Source organism: Taudactylus pleione, unplaced genomic scaffold, assembly GCF_031769625.1.
Source record: "Taudactylus pleione unplaced genomic scaffold, aTauple2 ptg003505l, whole genome shotgun sequence".
In the NCBI taxonomy this organism is placed as follows: Eukaryota; Metazoa; Chordata; class Amphibia; order Anura; family Myobatrachidae; genus Taudactylus; species Taudactylus pleione.
The window spans coordinates 130,416-152,778 of record NW_028287850.1 but is presented as its reverse complement, the minus strand read 5'-3'; the positions used below and the strand labels follow the sequence as shown (position 1 = coordinate 152,778).

Sequence of the window (22,363 nt, the reverse complement as noted above, 5' to 3'; positions counted from 1 at the left end):
TGCTTTAAGCAACATTACAACCGTGTCGGAATTGTCAAAAATCAGCTACCGTATTGGGCCAATATTCACGTAGCGCAAGCTGCTGACGTCAGCGCACGGCTAGTTAAATCTGCCCCACAGACTCCAGTTGAACAGTGGGCCTGATTCAGAGCCGGACGCTCTTTCAGACCGCTCGCTCTGAATCAGTGTCCTCCCTCTATTTTTTTAGAGCGGCCTCCTGGCCGCTCGCATAGCTGTGGGTGACCACCCTCAGCTATAGCGAGCGGCCAAAAAGATGGTCGCGATGGTCAAGACCATCGCGACCATCGGGCTTGCCACGAGACCCTTGTGGTATCAGAGCCAAAAGCACTCCCACTGACATCACTTGTGATGTCAGTGGGGCCAGCCCCAGACGGTAGGCGTTCCCATGGGAACGCCTCCATCTGGCCAGCCACGCCCCCGGCACGTCCACCAACGGGGGGGCGTGCTGTCACTCACCATTGACAGCACGCCCCCTTTGTAGCGAGACCCGTAGCGACGGCTTGCCCGTCGCTATCCGGGTCTCGCGCATGCGCACGACAGAGCCGTGTCTGTCGTGCGCATTCGCACTGGCCCAACATGGACCCGCTTGCAAGCGCTCGCGAGCGGGACTGAATCAGGCCCAGTGTCTCTGATCGATAAACAACCACTGGACATGGCAGAATCCGTGATCTGCTTTTTAATTTGAAATGTAAGCACCTGTTTAGTGTTTCATATGTATCTGGAGGACAGTAAAGTCCTTAGATACATATTAAAGTAAAATATCTTTAAAATACTCTTCTAATCATTTCATCATTGATTAACGGATATAAATTTAACTAAAAGCATTTAAGTGGATATTAAAGAAATGCCGCACAATATGGCGGCAAGGAGATTTACTGGCAGTTTGGGGGCAATAAAAAAAAAAAGATCTTTGAGGGCTTAAGCAAGTCAGTATACAATCGGTATACGCGCTGCGTGCTCCGGAGTTTGTACAGGCAGCCAGCTGCTGGGGGTCACAGAGGGCAATGGAGTTAGAAGCACGGAATAGAGTGATAACAGTGGGAGTCCGCTGTGCAGCAGCTATCTGCAGACTAGAGCAGGTAAGAAGTATACTGTGTGTAGCCCACCTGTTCCCCCACCCTGTGTATACGGACACTGTGCAGCCACGCCTGTGCCTTCACCCTGTATACACCGACATTGTGTAGCCTATCTGTGCCCCCATGCTGTGTGCACTGACACTGTGTAGCCTCATATGTGTTCTTACCCAATGTACACTGGTACTGTGCTTCCCCACCCCGTGTATAGTGGCACTGTGTAGCCCACTTGTGCCCATAACCTCTACACCATACATGCCGATATTCAGTTCCCTCCTTCCGGGAGGGAGCTGAATGTCTGTGCACAGCGGGGGGCGTGGCCGGGCGATGACTCGATCGCATCATCGTAGCTCCGCCCCCTCTTCACAATGCCGAAAATATTGGCATTGTGTAGCAGGTAAAGGTTCATTACCCACCTACCAGGCCTGCATCTGAGTGTTTTACATTCTAGGAAAGTTGTCAGGTACCCGTCAGGCTTCATTATAGATCACTTATCAATCTGCCAATTGCTTTGAAACAAAGCAAACATTCTGTTGCTAGGCATTTTAGATCTCTTCTCTGCCCACTGGCCTAGGGGTGGCACGAAAAAATTCTTAGTGAATAAGGGTGCCGTGAACTGAGAAAGTTTGGGAACCACTGCGTTAATGTATTTGCTGCAGAAAAACAAAAACATAGTTGACAGGAGTTAAATGATACAGACATTACCTATATCTGCCAGCTGGACCAGTACAACTTCCGATGCAGAATGATTCAGTCGGTTTGCAGCAATGATTTGAATTGCAAAAGTTCCATTCACTGTCCTGTTCACTGGGATGGTGACATTAGCTACGTCCCTCCTCACTGTGTTCTCTTGTCCTGTCTGTAAACTAAACAACACTTCGTGTTATAATGTGTCTGCACTTAGAATTGGGGAACAGTAATATATACAGTCAGGGGATTTCACTGTGACGTGGTAAAATGAGGCAGCAATCCCAGTCAGCAAATTGGGGCCAAGAAAATAAAGGTATTTCATGAAAAGAAAAAAGGCATATTACGTATGTTATTTTGCACACGTCTCGCTATCTCTGTACATCGTTCCTAGATTATATTGTTAAATACCCACCTGCTTTTCACACTTTCCATCATAAGCCACGCCCACTCAAGTCCTTATAATATTTTAGGGGGAGATTTCTTAAAGTTTGGAGAGAGATAAAATGGAGTAGAAGAACACCAGGGGGATTTCTGGGGTTTAAACCCAGAAGTCTCTCTGGGTCTCATTCAGACCCGCTCGCGAGCGCAGGACGCTCGCAAGCGGGTCGATGTTACCCCAATGCGCATGCGCACGACGGAGGGAGCTCCGTCGTGCGCCTGCGCGAGACCCGGACAGCGACAGCCACAGCCAAGCTGTCGCTCCGGGTCTCGCACCAAAGGGGGCGTGCTGTCGATGGTGAGTGACAGCACGCCCCCTTTGGTGGGCGTGCCGGGGGCGTGGCTGCCAGACGGAGGCGTTCCCATGGGAACGCCTACCGTCTGAGTCCGGCCCCACTGACATCAGTAATGATGGGCTTGCGGAAGCAAGACCCTACCGCAGGGTCTCGTCGCAAGCCCGATGGTCGCGATGGTCTTGACCATCACGACCATCATCATGGACGCTCGCATAAGCTGTGGGTGGTAACCCACAGCTATGCGAGCGTCCAAAAGGCCGCTCCACATTTAAATAGGACGGCCCTGATTCAGAGCGAGCGCTCTGGTCAGAGCGTCCGGCTCTGAATCAGGGCCTCTGTCCGGAGCCATTGCAAAGGACAGCTCATATCGGGAATGTATGTACCTGAAGATAGGCGGGATGTACGGCATCGCGGAGCGATACTTAGTTCATTCCGTCCCTTTATCTCTCACAATTTTATCTCTCTCTGGCCAAGATGTACTAAGGTTGTGGTGACCATTCCGCCAGTCACCGCAACCTTACTAATCGCATATATGTACTAACATATGCTATTAGTATCGCAAAGGACAGCACTTGCGATAAGAGGTGCCCTTTGCGAAATAGCCAACGCCGGGTAACGGGGTCTCCGTGGGACCCCGCCCCCTCCGAGCCCCGGGAGCTTTCTGCTGGTGACATGTGCAGGAAGCCCCGGACTTCTCCTCCTCCTCCCTGCACCCGGAAGAAGATTAGGAGGAGGAGGAGGTGCAGGCTGGCGACCATGGAGAGCAGGTGAGTGGGGGCCAGCGCTGGGCGATGGCGGGGCGGAGACGAAGCGCCGGGAGCGGGGTGCGGTAAGAAGCCCATAGGCTTCTATAGGGTAACGCCAGGTTTTTCTGGCGTTACCCTCTGCACCGATAAAAGTGCAGGTGGGGCTTAGTACATATGGAAATGCGGTAAAAATCCCGAAAAAAGGATTTTCACCGCATTTTTCCTTTAGTACATCCCAGCCTCTAAGATTTAATATATCTCAGTGAAAATAACCCAAAATGCTCACAACTTTGACTGTATCAATGCAATATAAAAACCTTAATCACAATGCAAATCTCCATGTATGAAGTACATTTATTTATAATAATGTTACAACCAGTGGCATATTTAGAATGGGGGCAGGGTGTGCAGGTTGCACAGTGATAGCCGGAATGGGAACAGTGGCATCCCGATGGTCAGTATCCCGACAGGGGTCGTTTAAGTATACTTACCCTCTCCCCTTCTCCCCCTAACCCTCCTTTCTTGTGCCTAACCCTGACCCTCCCCACCCCGCACCCTAAGTCTCCCCTCTTCGTGCCTAACCCTAACCCCGCCCCCTGTGGTGCCTACCCTAACCCCCCTAGGGGTGCCTACCCTAACCCCGCCCCTGTGGTGCCTAAGCCTAACCCCCCCCTGTGGTGCCTAACCTTAACCTCCCCCCCAAAAAACGAACGCTAACCGCCCTATGCTGCCTATACCTAACACTCCCATCCCCCCCGTGGCTGACAGCTACGATGTCCCCGGCTTACCTCATTCGGGCTGGCGTCTGTCTGGGTTCGGGATTAAGATAAGCGCCGCTATTTCGACACCTATCTTAAGTTCCATGTCAGGCTTCCACTGTCAGGATTTAGACCGGCGGCGTGCCATCCGCCAGTCTGCTAACTACATCTGATAGACTAATGTCATCCTTCTGCGTAGATTCCTCATCACACACCGCTGCTACCAGTGTATATATATATATATATATATATATATATATCACAGCTCAGCTTCAATATACTGTGTACTTTGCTCAGTTACATTATTACATTATTACTGCTGGCAGCATACGGCCTCTATTATAGCGCACACAACTGTAACTCCTATTATCACACATCGCACCAACTTCACTGCTTCCAGTACAAAGACCACCACCGTTACCGACAAACACAAGCGCTGTAACTATACACATACGCTGCCCTCCACGCCGCTACTCACATAAACACACTGGGCATGTTGCAAAGCTGATCACAAATTGTCTGTATACGCTCTAGCATTACATGTGCGTGAATAAATGCATATATTCGCCAGCCCTCTTTCCATACACTCAGGGCCTGATTCAGCAAGGAACGCACAGGAGAGAACGCACGCACCCGTCCGCTGTGAGAATATGCTAATCAATGCATACACACGGAGACTGCTGCACAAGATACAGACGCCCAGCGGTATATTAAGCCGCCCATCTCCCTCTACTCCCAGCCTGATCAGTACGTAAGACAGCGTAAAGCTCGGTAACATAGAGAACCTTTGGACCCATTAGCATAATAGTGGTTGACCTGACCCGCTGCAGGAGTTTGGCCGCTTCCTGTATACAGCTTACGGTGTGGCTGCGTATGCCGTTGCACTGCCTTAATTATGCACGCCCCTATAATGGCATCCCAACGCACAGGTATGCCTGCGTTCGCCTGATCACCCCCCGTCACCACCTACAAATTGCACTTCCTGTCAATCAATTTCGTAAGGATCTGCGTACACACTGCGTGTGGTCTGCGTACCCTAACCCGATCGCACTGGCTAGTTCGCGCTCCCGCATTGCGATGCATATGCATGCGCAGTGCGAAAACATTGGCCAAGTGCATGCGTTCCTTACTGAATAAGGCCTACGGATTGCTACTTGATGCCATCAGTGTAGAAATGGCCATCGACCATCAATATTTTCAAAACATTGATGGTGGCCAACCTATGTTAACTAGTTTTATCATCGATGGCAGAAAGCCAATAGTTCTCCACCATTGATGGATGAGAGGTAGCCGATATTCTTTTTTGTTCCTTCTCAGGACAGAGCTTAAATCAGCCTCCCAGCGGCCACTAAGATGTTTCCCCATTTTTGATTGGCCAGTGCGCTGCTGTGCAGCCAGCATCGGCGGCCAGCGAGGGGGTGCAAACCATCGATGGTTCACCATCGATGGGTTTGTGCCATCGATGGTAATCACCAATGGGCCCAATGATGGTAAGCATCGATGGCCACCCATTCATCAGCCGTGCATAAGAATGTACAAGGACTGAGTGGGTCATTCAGACCCGCTCGCGAGGGAAGTTCGTTCGCAAGCGGGTCGATGTTTGGCGCATGCGCACGGTGGAGGGAGCTCCGTCGTGCGCATGCGCGAGACCCGGCGAGCGACGAGAAATACGTCGCTCGGGGTCTCGCACCAAAGGGGGCGTGCTGTCGATGGTGAGTGACAGCACGCCCCCTTTGGTGGGCGTGCCGGGGGCGTGGCTGCCAGATGGAGGCGTTCCCATGGGAACGCCTACCGTCTGAGTCCGGTCCCACTGACATCAGTAATGATGGGCTTGCGGAAGTGAGACCCTACCGCAGGGTCTCGTCGCAAGCCCGATGGTCTTTGACCATCGCGACCATCATCATGGACACTCGCATAAGCTGTGGGTGGTAACCCACAGCTATGCGAGCGTCCAAAAGGCCGCTCCACATTTAAATAGGACGGCCCTGATTCAGAGCGTTCAGCTCTGAATCAGGCCCTGAGACCACCACTTTCAGCGTCCATGAAATGAATGATATGTATCCACGCTGATACTCGTCTGCTGCTATGTATTGCTGTGGACATGATGATCTAGGGCATTGCAAACCCTCTATGCAAATTTATAAGACATGATATATGATTAAAGTAGATTAGAGTTTGAGGCAGCTGCCTCTGTGACCACACTGGTGTTAAACGTTTAGATTGCAACAGTGCAGAAAAGTCCTAACCATAACCAAAGGAGACAATTACACCTCTACCACAATCTGGTATTCTAGTGATAACGCAACTTTCATGCTCCGAAAGCTGTAGAGGGAGCGCTCAGAGAAGGGACATGAATGACAGAGCTCTGGTTGATTGACAAGGCCCCTTTTCAACAAGCCAAATGCATGCTGGAATTTGTAGTTCTACAATGGCGGGAGAGCCTTAGATCTCATTTTCCTTTTATCACTACCAACCACAGACATTGTTGCATGACATGTTTAATAGGAACCAGGTTTTGCAGCAATCCTGACGACAATTGCTGTAACCAAGGGTCTTGACGTACAATGTGAATGATTTCTATTTCGTAGTGAAAGTTCTAAAAAGATGCCTTTACCAGTGTACAGTATTTAGGTGGTGATCACATTGGTTCTATTGCACCTACACTTTCATTTCCGTTGAGTGATATAAGGCTCCATTTAAGAACAAGTCATAACCCCTTTAGAACTTGTTTTTTTTATGCTAAAAGGGTTTATGTGACCACCTTTCAGCATTTAGCAGACAGCAGAAAGCTTGGCTTACCTCTGTTTTTGTAGCGCTTACTCCAACTATAGACAGCTGAGGCGGTACAGTTACCATTGCCGGACATGGGGACCCAAGCTAAGCCTTTCTGGCTTCAGTGAAACCTTCCAGACTTTGCGGAATCCCCGCCGACATGAAGCATTATACACACACACAGACGGCTGTTGCACGGCTGACGGCAACTCACCGGAGGACGCTGCAGGGGAGGAAGACAGCGCTGGATCTCTCCGGTTAGTTATGGTAAATACCGGCTGCATGTTTGTAAGTATCACTGTGATACTTGATACCGTACTGTGTGCCTGATTCTATAAGGACCGCAATTGCAAAGCTGCACTCAGGCTACAGATATGATGTATGCACGCAGCACGCAGGCTATAGATATATGATGTATGCACGCAGGCTATAGATATGATGTATGCATGCAGGCTATAGATATATGATGTATGCACGCAGCCAATAGATATGATGTATGCACGCAGGCTATAGATATATGATGTATGCACGCAGACTATAGATATGATGTATGTACTCAGGCTATAGATATATGATGTATGCACGCAGGCTGTAGATATATGATGTATGCACGCAGGCTATAGATATATGATGTATGCACGCAGGCTATAGATATGATGTATGCATGCCGGCTATAGATATATGATGTATGCACGCAGGCTATAGATATATGATGTATACATGCAGGCAGCTTTGCAATTGCGATCCTTTGCAGATCTGGTAATGCAGCAGGTAATGCATCATCGGTTAATCTGCATACCATCGGCCGGCTGTGGTGACCCATAGGGTCCCGCAGCCGGCCGCCATAGTTTAGAGGAAGAGGCCAGGAAATCTTCATCACCCGACAGAGATCCTGCCTTCTAACCCCCCCCCAGCGGCGGCGACACTCCTCCGTTTCGGTTAACGGAGGCTATTGCCGCCCCTCCCCGCCCCCAAACGGCAGCAGACTGTAAATCACTAACAGTCTGCTGACAGTCTCCTTGCAGCCGCGCAGACCTGTTCTGCACATGTGTGGTTTCCCAAACATCGAGACTCTGCGTTCAGCAGTGCACTGCTGAATTAGGCCCAGTGTTGTTTATCATACTTGCCTAACTTCCCGGGAACATCCGGTAAGCTCCTGAATCTCGGGTGGCTGTCTAGGATGCCCGGAAGAGTAGCCAAGTCTCCCGGAGGCTGTCTGCACCCACCCACTTCATTAGGGTGGCCGATGACACAATGAAAATGGTGTTACCATCAATGGCAAAATAGCAAGTAACCATTGATGGTAACAAACTATACAATGTATGACCATCAATGGTTTCATCAACCGATGGTCATCACTGTTGTTTTGACTGACTTGTCCGTGGGCCAATCAGAACCTAGGGGTGGGTCTTTGTGGGTGCCGGGGGCGGGGCTATGCTCCGAGTCCTGGCACCTTGTTAAAAAAAAACACATTTGGTTATGTTTAGACATCGATGGATGGAAATCATCTTGTTCTCCCTCGTCGATGCTGAAAGCATTCAACATCAACCATAATTCTGATTATGAATCATCGATGGTCGATGGCCATACCTAACTGTGGGTTTGCCTATACATTAACTGTACCCACCACAATCTGATTGCCAGAACACATCAGCCAAGTACAAAAGTTCCCAAACGTGGTCCTCAAGGCTCCAGAACAGCTCAGGTTTTAGAGCTATCCATGATTGAGCACAGGTGGTTAAATCAAATTGACTGCGGTACTAATTAAATCACCTGTGGTCAAGCATGGCTTTCCTTAAAACCTGGACTGTTAGAGCTATTTCACACATGCCGGTTTTGACCGGGCGGCAAAAAGCCGCCCGGTATTTAACCGGCTGTGAAATATAGTACTGCAGGGAAAGGACAGGCTCCTTTCACACGACACGGTCACGGCACGGTCGCCGTGATATAGCCGGAAAAAACTACTATGCCGTGCCGTCTCTGCACGCCAGTAGTGTGAAGGAAACAATGTTTCCTTTCACACACACTGGCTCCTGCTGGCCGGGCTTGTGCCGCTGCTGCACATGCCCAATAGGGGACAAAAAACACCTGACATAAGTAGCGTCTCAAAGCCGCTGCTTATGAAAGGAACTGAGGGCCTGATTAAGACCCGGACGCTATTTGCGAACGCTCGTTCTTAAAAAGGGGCCGGATATTTAAATTGAGCTCAGACATAGAGGCGTCAACAGACCGCAAAGAGCGAGCGTCCGAAAAATGCGCTCGCTATTTTCTAAAGACGCCCCTTTGCTGTTCGCATCATACGTCATCTCCGCTATTTATTAGATTAATCTGGAACATCGAAAGGCGTCTGACCTGCTCGCAGTGCTTGTGGTAGGATTTACTTCCCGCAATCACTGCGAGCAGTTCAGGCTAAAAGACAACCAAGTGACGTGGTCGATGACGCTCCTTTACTAATTATGCACTCCCATAAAACGGCGTTTTGACCGTTAGGCACGCCTGCGTTCGGATCTCCACTCCCCCGTTTTCAAGCACCTTCCCCTGTTACCACCCACAAACGCCTCATTCTGTCACTCAAATTAGCAGACCCTCGCTGTTTTACGAGCGCACGATTTCTGACCGCAGTGACTGGTTGGCGCATGCGCATTACAACCCATACGCATGCGCAGTTGTGCGAACATCGCTCGGAGCGAACGAGCGGCCGCTTACGAGCGGCTCTGAATCAGGCCCTGAGTGGCAGAAAAAAGCCGGCCGGCTACCGGCCGGTTCTTGCCTGACCGGCCGAAACCGGCATGTGTGAAATAGCTCTTAGGGTCCCTTGAGGACAGAGTTTTGGAACCTCTGGCCAAGTAGACACCTAGCACACTGCCAGATCGACACAACCAGCGCACCTAGGAAAACAACTTTATAGAGAGAACTTTTCTTTTTCCACCATCAGTAACTGCTCTGTAAATATCTGTGGAGTACAGAGTTTTGTTCTAGTAGATGGTGATGTCACAGTGCAACCTAGTATATATTTCCTGTCAGCACCAATATCATGTCCCCGTATTAGATCAGATTACTAGAACTTCAGCTCGAAATTTCATCATCTGTTCAGATCGACCTCAATAATTTACAGGTGCTGTGGCTGAGGCTTCCGTTCCATCCCTCTCAGATTATCACACACGTCAATCACTGTTATACAGATAAGGGTAAAGCACACAGTAATACAGTGACTGTACGTGATAAAGATCGCATATGGGAAACACTAATTGGGGCAGTAATTGTTCTCAGTTACGAGCATTGTTCTAATACTCTGCAGATAAACCGCGCAGATGTCACGCTCTGCATCTCAGGCGGGCACACTTACATTTGTAGCCATCTGTTTTGCTTCTGGCATTGTATGCAAATGAGAGGGAGGTGACCTTTCCTGCAGACATTCGGTTTGCATTATTCTCTGGAGAGTAATAAAGTGGAGAGAGATAAAGTACCAACCAATCAGCTCCTAAGTGACATTTTTCAAACATAGCCTGTAACATGGCAGTTAGGAGCTGATTGGCTGGTACTTTAATCTCTCTCCAACAAGGCTCAGTACATCTCCCCTCTTAAGGCGCATATCCGCTAGACGATAAATCGGACGATTTGAACGATAATGTTATCGTTCATCGTCCGCAATATCGTCCAGTGGGTATGCAGTCCACGACCAGCGATCTCTCCGGTCGTTGACAACATCTTTCATCGCCCGTACTTGCAGGGCAAGCTGAGTACGGGTAGGAGGGAGGGTGACGTCACTGAACGATATGATTCTCAATGCCGTTAACGACATTGTGTCCTGCACTGCAGGGCAAACACTAGACGATATCGCTCATGAAGCATATAGTCTAGTAGATACCCACCAGCCTCTAGGATGGAAAATCGCTGCCTGCTGCTGCTGTGAGCTTCACAGAGTAATGAAAAGATCATTTTGATATCAATCTTCATCTCCTGCTCGTCCATTATGTCCATTTTTTAAGTGGGTAGGAACCTGTGATGTGCGGCGAGGTACAGTCAGGGGTGTAGAGAGCCACACGGGGCCCCGGTAAAGAGGGGGCGTGGCCTAATCGCGGAAGGCGTGGCCACGCCCCCTTGAAAAACCCCACAAAAAACATTGCTTTGCAGCGCCGCGAAGCGTCGCTGCGTGCCGGGGAGGGGGCGCTGTGAGCCCCTCACCCCGGTGCAAAGCCAGAGGGGGGCGCAATCAGTGTGATCGCTCCCCCCTTCAGGCATAGGAGATTGCTGTGGCTGCTACTTAGCAGCAGCAAGCAATCTCCCACTGCAGCCCAGCACACGCTGTGTGCAGGACTGCTGGGGAGGGAGGGAGACGGGAAGAAGTGAGAGGGGGGGCGGCCCTGGCCCCGTCAAGCCCCTCTGGAAGCCCAGGCCCGGGTCAACTGTACCCGCCCCCCCCCCCCCCTCTCGGCGCCCCTGGGTACAGTACATTGCTGGGGTGGCACTGGCTAGTATCAGAGCCAGATTTACAGATACATATATGAAGAACCAGAAGGTGCAGCAGTATATAGTGCTGGAAATTTGGTGCGTTTTGATCAGGCATGTGCGGAAAAGGTAGACAGGGGAGGCAGTGCCTCACCTGCCACACACAGCCTCACCTGCCACACACAGCCTCACCTGCCACACACATTTTACCCCTGAGTTTTGACTATAAAATTGATTAGAATAATACAAAGAAGATATTTATACTATTTTCTTTACATTTCTCTTTTAGTTTGTTTAGTCCAAAAACTCTGGAGAGTTATATAGTGGAAGGAGCAGGGTCCCAGCAGCACAGAGTATATCAGGAGATGAGTGATGTGTTAGTGAGGACAGGGCTGTGACAGGGGCGGTGACATAATGTTAGGAGGGGAATGGAGGCAGCAGGAAGCCACAGACTGAGAGTTACATAGTGGAAGGAGCAGGGTCCCAGCAGCACAGAGTATATCAGGAGATGAGTGATGTGTTAGTGAGGATAGGGCTGCATGTGACAGGGGTGGTGACATGATGTTAGGAGGGGAATAGAGGCAGCAGGAAGCCACAGACTGTGAGTTATATAGTGGAAGGAGCAGGGTCCCAGCAGCACAGAGTATATCAGGAGATGAGTGATGTGTTAGTGAGGGCAGGGCTTCATGTGACAGGGGCAGTGACATGATGTTAGGAGGGGAATGGAGGCAGCAGGAAGCCACAGACTGAGAGTTATATAGTGGAAGGAGCAGGGTCCCAGCAGCACAGAGTATATCAGGAGATGAGTGATGTGTTAGTGAGGACAGGGCTGCATGTGACAGGGGTGGTGACATGATGTTAGGAGGGGAATGGAGGCAGCAGGAAGCCACAGACTGTGAGTTATATAGTGGAAAGAGCAGTGTCCCACAGCAGCACAGAGCATATCAGGAGACAAGTCGTTTGTTAGCAAAGACAGGGCTGAATGTGACAGGGGCAGTGATATAGTTTTTGCTATATAGTGGAATAAGCAGGGTCCTTAACAGCACAGAACAATCATGGGGGTTTCCTGTTAAATGAATGCAGGAATGTTGTGGCATCAGACACACCCCTATATAATACAAAGGGCCTGATGCAGCAGAACAGTAGCTGCGTCTTTGGAATGTGCTAATATATGGTAACACTGCAGGAGGCGTCTCGTACAAATAGCCACCTCCAGCCAGATTAGGAGATCCGGTGCTGCGTCTGAAGGCGCATCATCGGATCACTGGCATGAACATCTCAGGTAACTCCTAATGGCCGGCTTGCTCATGCATCAGGTTACGTAGATCTCTGAATTAAGCTCAAAGTTTTTACAACCAACTTCTATAAAGTAAAACTCTTGTCATTATGGTGCATATTTATCAAGCTTATTGTACCCTTAAATCATGCAACAATTATGTATTAGTGCCTGCATATTGCATGATACAATTTACCAAAGGGTAAAAGCAGAAGAAATCAGATAAACCTCCCACCTTCAGCTCAGCATCGCATGATACCACAGTCCCTATCAGTGGCGGCTCCAGAGTTGGGGCAAAATTCAAATAGGGGGAGCCACACCAACTGCCAGCGAGTCCCGGCAGGTGATGTTTGTCATTGTTTGAGATGGCAGTTGGTGTGGCTCCCCTATTTGAATTTTGGACTGCACTGCAGCCACCACTGGTCCCTATTATTCATTAATACCTCTTATAATACACCAAAAACCCAGGTCCGACCTGGGTTTTCAGAGATGGTTCCAACCCAGGTCAGATACCGTTTACACAGCACCATCGATCTGGGTTATTCCCAGGTCAGCCCCATTCACACTGAACCTGTGTCTGCCCTGCAAAACTTGTGAGGTCATAAAAAGTGGGAGGTGACTGCTCCACAACTACCAATCAGCTCATTTTAGGCATGACCCAGGTCAGATAACCCAGGTTGCACCGTTTACACTGCACCATTACCCAGGTCCATCATGGGTCCGACCCTGGTAGTTACCTGGGTTGGATTGCTGGGTCACTTGACCCGGGTTATTTATCAGGGACCCTTTTAGACTGAGCTGTGACCCGGTTAGACCCAGCAATAACCCAGGTTTTTGCTCTGGTGTAAAAGGGGTATTACTCACAATGGGGTCTGCAGTCTGGAGCTGGGTACTAAGCTCTGGAATGATCAGCTTTTCGGAGCTAGTCCCCACTAGCCAACGCCTTTGGAACATACAGACCACATTTTCCCTAGAAAGGATCTCTGGATCCACCCCGACACCCTGGAGGGCGCTCGTGTCCAGTACAAACACCGTCTTCACTGCGGCGATGCACAAGTGGTTTCAATGGAGAGTAAGACACCTACGGCGCATATTCTTATCGGACACGCTGTCCCAGCATGACTACAATGATAAATAGTCACGTTAATTAATCTGTGTTTTCTGCACATATCAGCGATTACAGATGTTAGTTAACAAGGCAAAAATGGCGGACATTAACTAAGCAGGAATGTTCATTAAGCCTGGGCAGTTAATGACATGGGAGGAGGGGACGAAACATAAACAGTGAGTAAAAAGAGGAAGTTATCACCAGGACTTACTTTTTTACAAGTACGCTATAGTTTGTGGGCAGCCCTGTCCTCTGGCCTAGGTCCCACTTACAAATCATCACAGGGGAACATTCGTCCAATGAGCACCCTATATTTGAAGGTGGATCAGGAGGATCTAGGATGGAAAATTTGAGTTAAAAAATTAGCCTCAAGTGTTGTTATTGGTAAAACGTACATGTATGACATACAGGTCCTCAGAACACTTACACCCGACCCGTAACCAGTCCATGTGAACAACATTCTTCAGTCCATCGCACTCCCTGAAACAAACAACGTGGCGACTTTCTGTGACACTGAAGAGGTGAACCGTGGCCGACGTCCAATTCCCCCAGTCCGGCTTCCTCATGGTTTTATTCAACAGAAACCAGAAATCGCCTCCCCTATTGCAGCTGAAACTTGTAGAGATGCAAATTATGGAAACGTTGGATCCCATAGAGACGACAGACGCTGGTTTAAATACAACATTGCCTGATTTCGATACAAGACCTGCAGAAGGAGAATAGCATTTGTTTAAGTACCACCAAAGTAGATATTCTACATACATTATTACATTGTCTACAGTACATGTCGCCTGAGCAGGGGCGGACGAGAGGCAGTGGTGGAGGGGGATCTGGTAGAAATTCAATTTCCCGGGCCCAGGTCTGGATGGACCCGGCAGGGCCACGGGCCAGTTGCTGCAAGTATTTTACATAGCTTTTTCATGAGGGGGCGTGGACATGCCTCACAGATTTGGGCATGCCCCCTCAGTACCCAGAACCCTTGGAAGTCTCAACAGCCCTGCTCCTGAGCTTGGGGCCCTGAAAATAAAAATATTGTCACATATACTCAGGATAGGAGTAGCCTACCCTCCAACATGACCCGTTCCATTAGGTACAAAACACTCTGCTCCTGGACTTCCCACCTAACGTATAGATGAGACAGGTGTTTCAACACAGGTGTCTGCAATCATAAATTAAGAGGGAAGTCCAGGAGTAGAGCATTTTGTACCTAATGGAACGGGTCATGTTGGAGGGTCTGGAGTAGGTTTGCAATACTATAATGTGCGGGCACAGGGCTGTTTTGGAATTATGTTTGAGCCAGGGGGCGTATCTATAATGGATGCCGGGTGTGGTCCAGGGGGGCCCGCACTGCACACCCTGCACCCATAATATTACTTACCTCTCCGGAGTCCCACATCGGCGCGGGGGTCCGGCGCTGTAAAACGACTGGCCATTTTCCCGTCGTTTGCGCATGCGCAGTACAGGGAAAATGGCCGCCGCTGCCATTTTCCCAGTGACGTGTGCATACATTATAGACTCTGGGCACACTCTAGTGCCCAGAGTCTATATCTCCGGCGCTGGCCGCGCACAGCTCAGTGCGCTGCCGGCAGCCGGGCGGAGAGGAGGGGGCCTGTGTCGGAGACTGCACACGGGCCCCCTCCTCTCTAGAAACGCCCCTGGTTTGAGCATTACAAGTTGGTGCATATTTTGTGGGTACTAAAGGGAATATAATCAGATCACAGGCTGCCATAATCATTTTGTGGGGGTAAGGGTCAATGTAATCATTTATTTGGGATAATGTGTCATACTATACAGTGGTAGAATACAAATTTACAGCAACCATTTGCTTGTCAATGTGAGTTATGGTTCTGACACCTGCAACTGTACACAGCCGGATCCTATATAGGTTGCTGTGACTTGAATATTCTTAACTACAAAATCTCAACCTCCTAACATTGGATGCATTTAACCAGCCCTGTCCTTAATGTATTCTTCATACCCCTTACCTAATGCTACCATGAGTGCACCATGCCTACAGTTATACCGCTTTTCCACTTATTTCCAGGTCTGACCCAAAACTTGGAACACAGGACCTGATTTACTACGGATCGTAACTGCGAATACCAGCGATTACGCAATAAGTTCAACTGCGATAGTATGCTAATCCATTGCGATCGCTATGCCATCGCGGCACAACATAAGGACGCCCACTTTACCTTACGCACATCCGTAATGTTTAGCGAGACTGCAAAACCATCGGTACAATCGAGTACCATCGCAGCCTCACGCACACTTGCACAAGCTCTGACCTTACTCAGAAATTGCTAACTGCCACGCACGCTATCAGGTCTCAGGCTGCGTAGGGCGTTCACACTGCACACGGGTGCGGCATTTGGAGATGACATCATCTCCTTGCGCCAGAATCTCCCCGTGCTGTAAATGGGTCCCGGGTCGGATAGCCCAGGTTACCCATTTACACTGAGCATTATCTGGGTTCTTCCAAGGAATAACCCTGCTCGCTAGTAGGCATGGCTTCCGGGTGACTGGACACAGGTGGATCCGTTTCCACTTACCAAAATCCCGGGCTGATGTGCGCTCACATGTAATAACCCGGGATTTTGAGGCTAGTGGAAAAGGGGTATTATTTGCATGCAGGGGCGTTTCTAGAGAGGAGGGGGCCCGTGTGCAGTCTCCGACACGGGTCCCCTCCTCTCCGTCCGGTGGCTGGCAGCGCACTGAGCTGTGCGCGGCCAGTGCCGGAGTTATAGACTCTGGGCACTAGAGTGTGCCCAGAGTCTATAGTGTCTGCACAGGTCACCGGGAAAATGGCCGCGGCGGCCATTTTCCCTGTACTGCGCATGCGCAAACGACGGGAAAATGGCCGCCACGGCCATTTTCCAGTCGTTTTACAGCACCGGACACCCGGGCCTACATGGGACTCCGGAGAAGTAAGTAATTTTATGGGTGCATTTTGTGCGGTGCGGGGCCCCCCTGGACCCAGGGGCCCGTGTTCCCCGCACACCCTGCACCCATTATAGATACGCCCATTTGCACATAGGTCAGGCACCAGTTACAGCTGCCAATTGTAATCATTACCAACTTGCAGTTACAGATATAATAAACTTTAACTGGTTTTAGTACAGCGCTCTGGGTTCTTTTAGTGCAATGTCACTAGCAGCTCCACATATAGAGGTATCCCAACCTCGTATTATTAAAATTATAAGAAACAGGGATTGTGGTGCGCTCTGGGGCATATATATCTCTCTGTATTTAACTAAACCTGTACACATACATATATGTATATCTATATATATATATACACACATATATATATATATATATATGTATATGTATATGAGTGTCCCCAATTGGTTCTCCTCTTAAAATGGCTCTCTGGGCCTGATTCAGAGCCGGACGCTCTGAATGAGCGCCCGCTCTGAATCAGGGCGTTGGTTTTTTTTGGTGCGTTCTCCTGGACACTCGCATAGCTGTGGGTTAACCACCCACAGCTTATGCGAGCGTCCATAATGATGGTCGCGATGGTCAAGACCATCGCGACCATCGGGCTTGCGACGAGACCCTGCGGTAGGGTCTCGGTGACCGCAAGCCCTGGAGTGATTTTGGCTCTATCACTAGTAATGTCAGTGGGGCCAGACCCAGACGGTAGGCGTTCCCATGGGAACGCCTCCGTCTGGCAGCCACGCCCCCGGCACGCCCACCAAAGGGGGCGTGCTGTCACTCACCATCGACAGCACGCCCCCTTTGGTGCGAGACCCGGAGCGACAGCTTGGCTGTCGCTATGCGAGTCTCGCGCATGCGCACAACGGAGCTCCGTCCATCGTGCGCATGCGCACTAGGGCACCATCGACCCGCTTGCGAGCGCTCAGCGCTCGCGAGCGGGTCCGAATCAGGCCCTCTTTGTATAGAATAGATGTTTTCAAAGTGCATAGTCCAGACTTTCAATCTGTAGGGAGGGTGTTCTTAAAAAAGGTCAAAATTGATGTCCCAATATTAGTGTCCTAGGTCACTAATATTGGGACATCTATTTTGACCTTTTTTAAGAACACCCTCCCTATACATTGAAAGTCTGGACTATGCACTTTGAAAACATCTATTCTATACAAAGAGAGCCATTTTAAAAGGAGAACGAATTGGGGACACACGCATATTATATATGTATTTGTGTGTGTATATATATATATATATAGATATACATATATGTATGTGTACAGATATAATAAACCCTACATTGACATCCTTTATAAACACCACAATATAAATCACATATCTGTCATAATATACTAACTGTATGTAGTCTGCTGATGTCATTATTATAGTTAGTTATTAATAAACTTGTTTCTTTAAGAATATCTAATTGAATATCCCCCTAAGTCTAGAAATAAATGTATTTGAAGCCCATTATGCCTGTCGGGTATAGATTAATTATTTTAAAACAGTGCTTCTCAAACTCAATCCTCAGTTCATGTTTTCCAGGTCACTTCATTACTTAAGCTGGGCATACACGTCCAGATAAAATGCCCGTCAGACCGACAGACATTTTATCTGGCAGCCTGCCAGCCGCAGATGTCCGCGGCATACACTGTGAGATTTCTTGCAGTGTATTAACCCCGACATCTGCGCTCCGGGGAAGGAACACAGGAAATGTCTGTCTGTCTGTCGGCCGTGGCTGGGCATACACAGCCCGATGCAGCCGACAGTTCACCTCATAAATATCGCATCAGACGGCCATGCTGGACAATCCGGCATGCCTGACCGAGCAATATTTAACCCTCGGTCGCCCACACACACGCTACAATTATCGGGGCGATCCGCGGCTATCAGGCGGATCGCCCCGATAATTGTAAGGTGTGTGGCCAGCATTACTGACACATTTCTGGGTCACCCAGCAGGTGCACAGGTGTTTTCATTACTGACACATTTTAAAAGTTCCACAGGTGGAGCTAATTATTTCACTTGCAATTCTGTGAGAAGACCTGGAAAGCATGCACTGTTTGGGAGGTCAGAGTTTAAGAATCTATGGGGTCTATGGACCTCATTCAGAGGCGATCATTAGATGCAAGCGGTCGCACAGAATCAGGGTGGCCGCTTGCATCCTGAACGGCCGCCTCCTTGTCGATCGTTAAGCTGTGGGTTACCACCCACAGCTTAACGACCAACCAGGTTGATGGTCGCGATGGTGATCACCATCGCGACCATCGGGGCTTACAACCAGACCCTAAGGTTGGGTTTGGGCACTCGTAAGCCCCAGGGAGCTTTCTGCTCTGATGGAGCAGGAAGCTCCCCACTGACATCACTGATGATGTCAGTGCGGCCGCCCACAAAACGGCAAGCGTTCGTAAAGGAACGCCTCCATTTTGGAAACCACCCCCCCAAGCCCGCCTACCAAACAAGGCCAAACCATCGAGTCGGTTACGAGCACATCGGCGCTCGCGACCGACTCTGAATGAGGTCCTATGTGCTAAGCCTTGGCGAGAGATGAAGTGGATGGGGATAAAGTGCCAACCAATCAGCTTTTAAGCCCTGTACACACTAGACGATTTTTTGAACGATTTCCTACCCTCCAATATGACCCCTTCCATCAGGTACACAATGCTCTGCTCCTGGACTTCCCGCATAATGTATTATTGCAGTCACCTGTGTTGAACTAGTTGACTGATGAGAAGGATGTTTCACCACAGGTGGCTGCAATAATAAATTAAGAGGGAAATCCAGGAGCAGAGCATTTTGTACCTAATGGAATGAGTCATGTTGGAGGGTCTGAGCTGATACTTCCAGCTTAGCAAAAGTCTGATTAAAAATCATTTCAAAACAATGATGACCTTCAGAAGATTCCATGGTGAAAACGTGAATTATCCAAATTATATTCCACTCGGAGAGTCTGGTTCCCATATCAAATTGCCGCACACTAGGGAACGGGAGTCATATTTTTAGTCCTGTAAAAAACAATAAATACATATTAATTGAAAACAGCTTCCTAGCCAAAATATATTCTGACTGCTATATACACTAAATTGTAGCGAACAGAGAGACGAGCAGCATCAAAGGCTTATGGCAGAGGTGACAGCGCCATGCTAAAGCGAAGGGTGGGGTTGAAAGAGAAGCCCCCCCGCAATACCATCAATTCTATTATGAATGGGTTGTGGTATATTTTGTTGACATTCACAATGTCGGCATGGGCATAATGTCGTCATCCCTGGTGGTCTAGTTGTGACTTACCCGGCACGGCAGGTCCGGCGGCTCCAGATATGTCTTTCGGGTCTGGTGGTCAGCTTATGAGTACTTTCGGTGGATCCACTGTGGCCTCCAGTAGTATCGCTAACCTTAACTCTTCCCCTAGTGCCTGACCCTAACCTCTCCTCCAATAGCCAAACCCTAACCTCCCCTACTGTAGTATAAACCTAACCCTCGTCCTAGTGCTTAACCCTAAACTCGCTTATCATATCCTAACCCTAACATTCACCCTAGTACCTAACCCTAACCTCCCGTTGTAGCCTAAACCTAAGTGTCCCCCTAGTGCTTAACCCTAACCCTCCCTTCCCATAGCCTAACCCACCCCCTAATACCTAACTTCCCTTCCGTAGTCTAACCCTAACCCTCCCCCTAGTGCCTAACCCTCCCCTCCCATAGCCCAACCCTAACCATCCCCCTAGTGCCTAAATCTTCCCTCTCATAGCCCGACCCTAACCCTCACTTCCCATCGTTTAACCCTCCCCCTAGTGCCTAACCTTAACCTCCCCTCCCAAAGCTTAACCCTAACCCACCCCCTAGTGCCTAACCTTAACCTCCCCACCCAAAGCTTAAACCTAACTCTCCCCCTAGTGCCTAACCTTAACCTCCCCTCCCAAAACTCCCAAAGCTTAACCCTCCCCCTAGTACCTGTTCCCTCCCATAGCCCAACCTTAACACTCCCCCTAGAACCTAACCCTCCCCTCCCATAGCCCAACCCTAACCCTCCCCCTAGTGCCTAAATCTTCCCTCTCATAGCCCAACCCGAACCCTCACTTCCCATAGCCTAACCCTCCCCCTAGTGCCTAACCTTAACCTCTAACCTCCCAAAGCTTAACCCTAACCCTCCCCCTAGTGCTAACCCTCCCCCTAGTGCCTAACCTTAACCTCCCCTCCCAAAGCTTAACCCTCCCCCTAGTGCCTAACCTTAACCTCTAACCTCCCAAAGCTTAACCCTAACCCTCCCCCTAGTGCTAACCCTCCCCCTAGTGCCTAACCTTGACCTCCCCTCCCAAAGCTTAACCCTCCCCCTAGTTCCTAACCCTCCCCCTAGTACCTAAGTTCCCTCCCATAGCCCAACCTTAACCCTTCCCCTAGTGCCTAACCGTCCTCTCCCATAGCCCAACCCTAACCCTCCCCCTGGCGACTAACCTCCCCTCCCGTTGCTTAACCCTAAATCACCCTGTAGTGCTTAACCCTAACCTCCCTTCCCATAGCCCAACCCTAACATTACCCTTAGTGCCTACCTCTAACCTCCCATTCTGTAGCTTAAACCTGACCCTCCCCCAAGAGCTTAACCTTAACCCTCCCCCCTAGTGCCTAAACCTATCCTCCCTTGCCATGGCTTAACCCTATCCCTCCCGTCACGCAGCCTAACCCTTCCCCTAGTGCCTAACCCTAACTGTCCCCTCACGCAGCCTAACCCTAACTCTCCACTGCTGCTCCGTATTGAAAGTCTGCGTTTCTCACCTTGACATTCTACACATGCCGACATTTTAACAGCATCAACGTCGACTCATAACTTATACACATTCACAGTGTTTAACAATCAATCGACGCTGCGGAATCAGGCCCTTTATTTTAAGGTAATAACATGCAGAACCTCCAGCATACCCCTCCCAATGGATAATCAGGCACATGGAGGCATTTAGCATAATTTGGCCAATAATGGTTCGTCATTTTTTGGGATGATTATCTGTAAAAATTCCAAAAATGGCCTGTTTTATATGGGACATGTATTTTGGGGTGTTATATTGATGGGAAAGGGTTTTTTTTTTTTTTTTTTTAACTTTTTTTATTTAAACTAAATGGGCGTTACAGGTGGGGGTTTTTTTAACAATATTTCTTAAATTTATAAAAAAAATAATTATTTTTTAAGTCACAGTACAGACTTTTTTTCTGTTCCCTAAATCATTCTAGAGGTGAAAAACGCTGTTAATATAAAAGGTAAACATCAGCCCTTTGTGTCTGTACTATGATTGTTGTTTATTATGTTCTTATCCATTTTAGAATTTTGCCGCCTATTTTTGCCTAATAATACTTCCCCACGCGGCACTACTACTTGTTTTTCTATTCTTTTTTTTTTTTTATTGACCACTCAAAATAAAGAATTAAAAATTTTAAAATCAGCCATTTGACACCTTCTAAGAATCTCAATTTTTTACTTATAGCCAATAACAGCCTTCTATACTGTCTTCCAGTTTTATTTGCCACTTGTCTGGGGTTCAATGTGCTTTCCCCACTATTTCCTGCACTTCTCCCCAGGTTGCGCACTGTAGAATTACCATGCAGGTGCATTTTCTCATTGAATAGTGCGCGCATGCTGAAAATAGTCGTTGGTGAAACCTCAGCGTAATGCGGCTAATTGAATAAGCCCCTACATGTTTTTGTTTTTTTTTGCATCTTATTTGAACATCTTCTGTGCTGAAAGCAAAGTTTGTACGTCAGATGGCAATCAGTTTACCACAACCGTTAAAAAAATAATAATAATTTAAAAAAAACAGGGCAAAA

The 22,363-nt window shown here is 48.9% G+C and overlaps 1 protein-coding gene across 1 annotated transcript in view; it reads right to left on the bottom strand.

Annotated features, from left to right (window-relative positions):
• IL23R (interleukin 23 receptor) overlaps positions 1–19,516 on the bottom strand; it is a 52,491-nt gene extending 32,975 nt beyond the window's left edge. Inside the window, exons 1-4 of the mRNA XM_088466555.1 lie at positions 19,447–19,516; positions 14,055–14,333; positions 13,839–13,962; positions 1,800–1,960 (exon numbers count right to left, since the gene is read on the bottom strand). Coding sequence (XP_088322681.1) covers positions 1,800–1,960; positions 13,839–13,962; positions 14,055–14,333; positions 19,447–19,516 — 634 coding nt within the window. The remainder of the gene's footprint in view (positions 1–1,799; positions 1,961–13,838; positions 13,963–14,054; positions 14,334–19,446) is intronic.
• Positions 19,517–22,363: the final 2,847 nt, after the last annotated feature.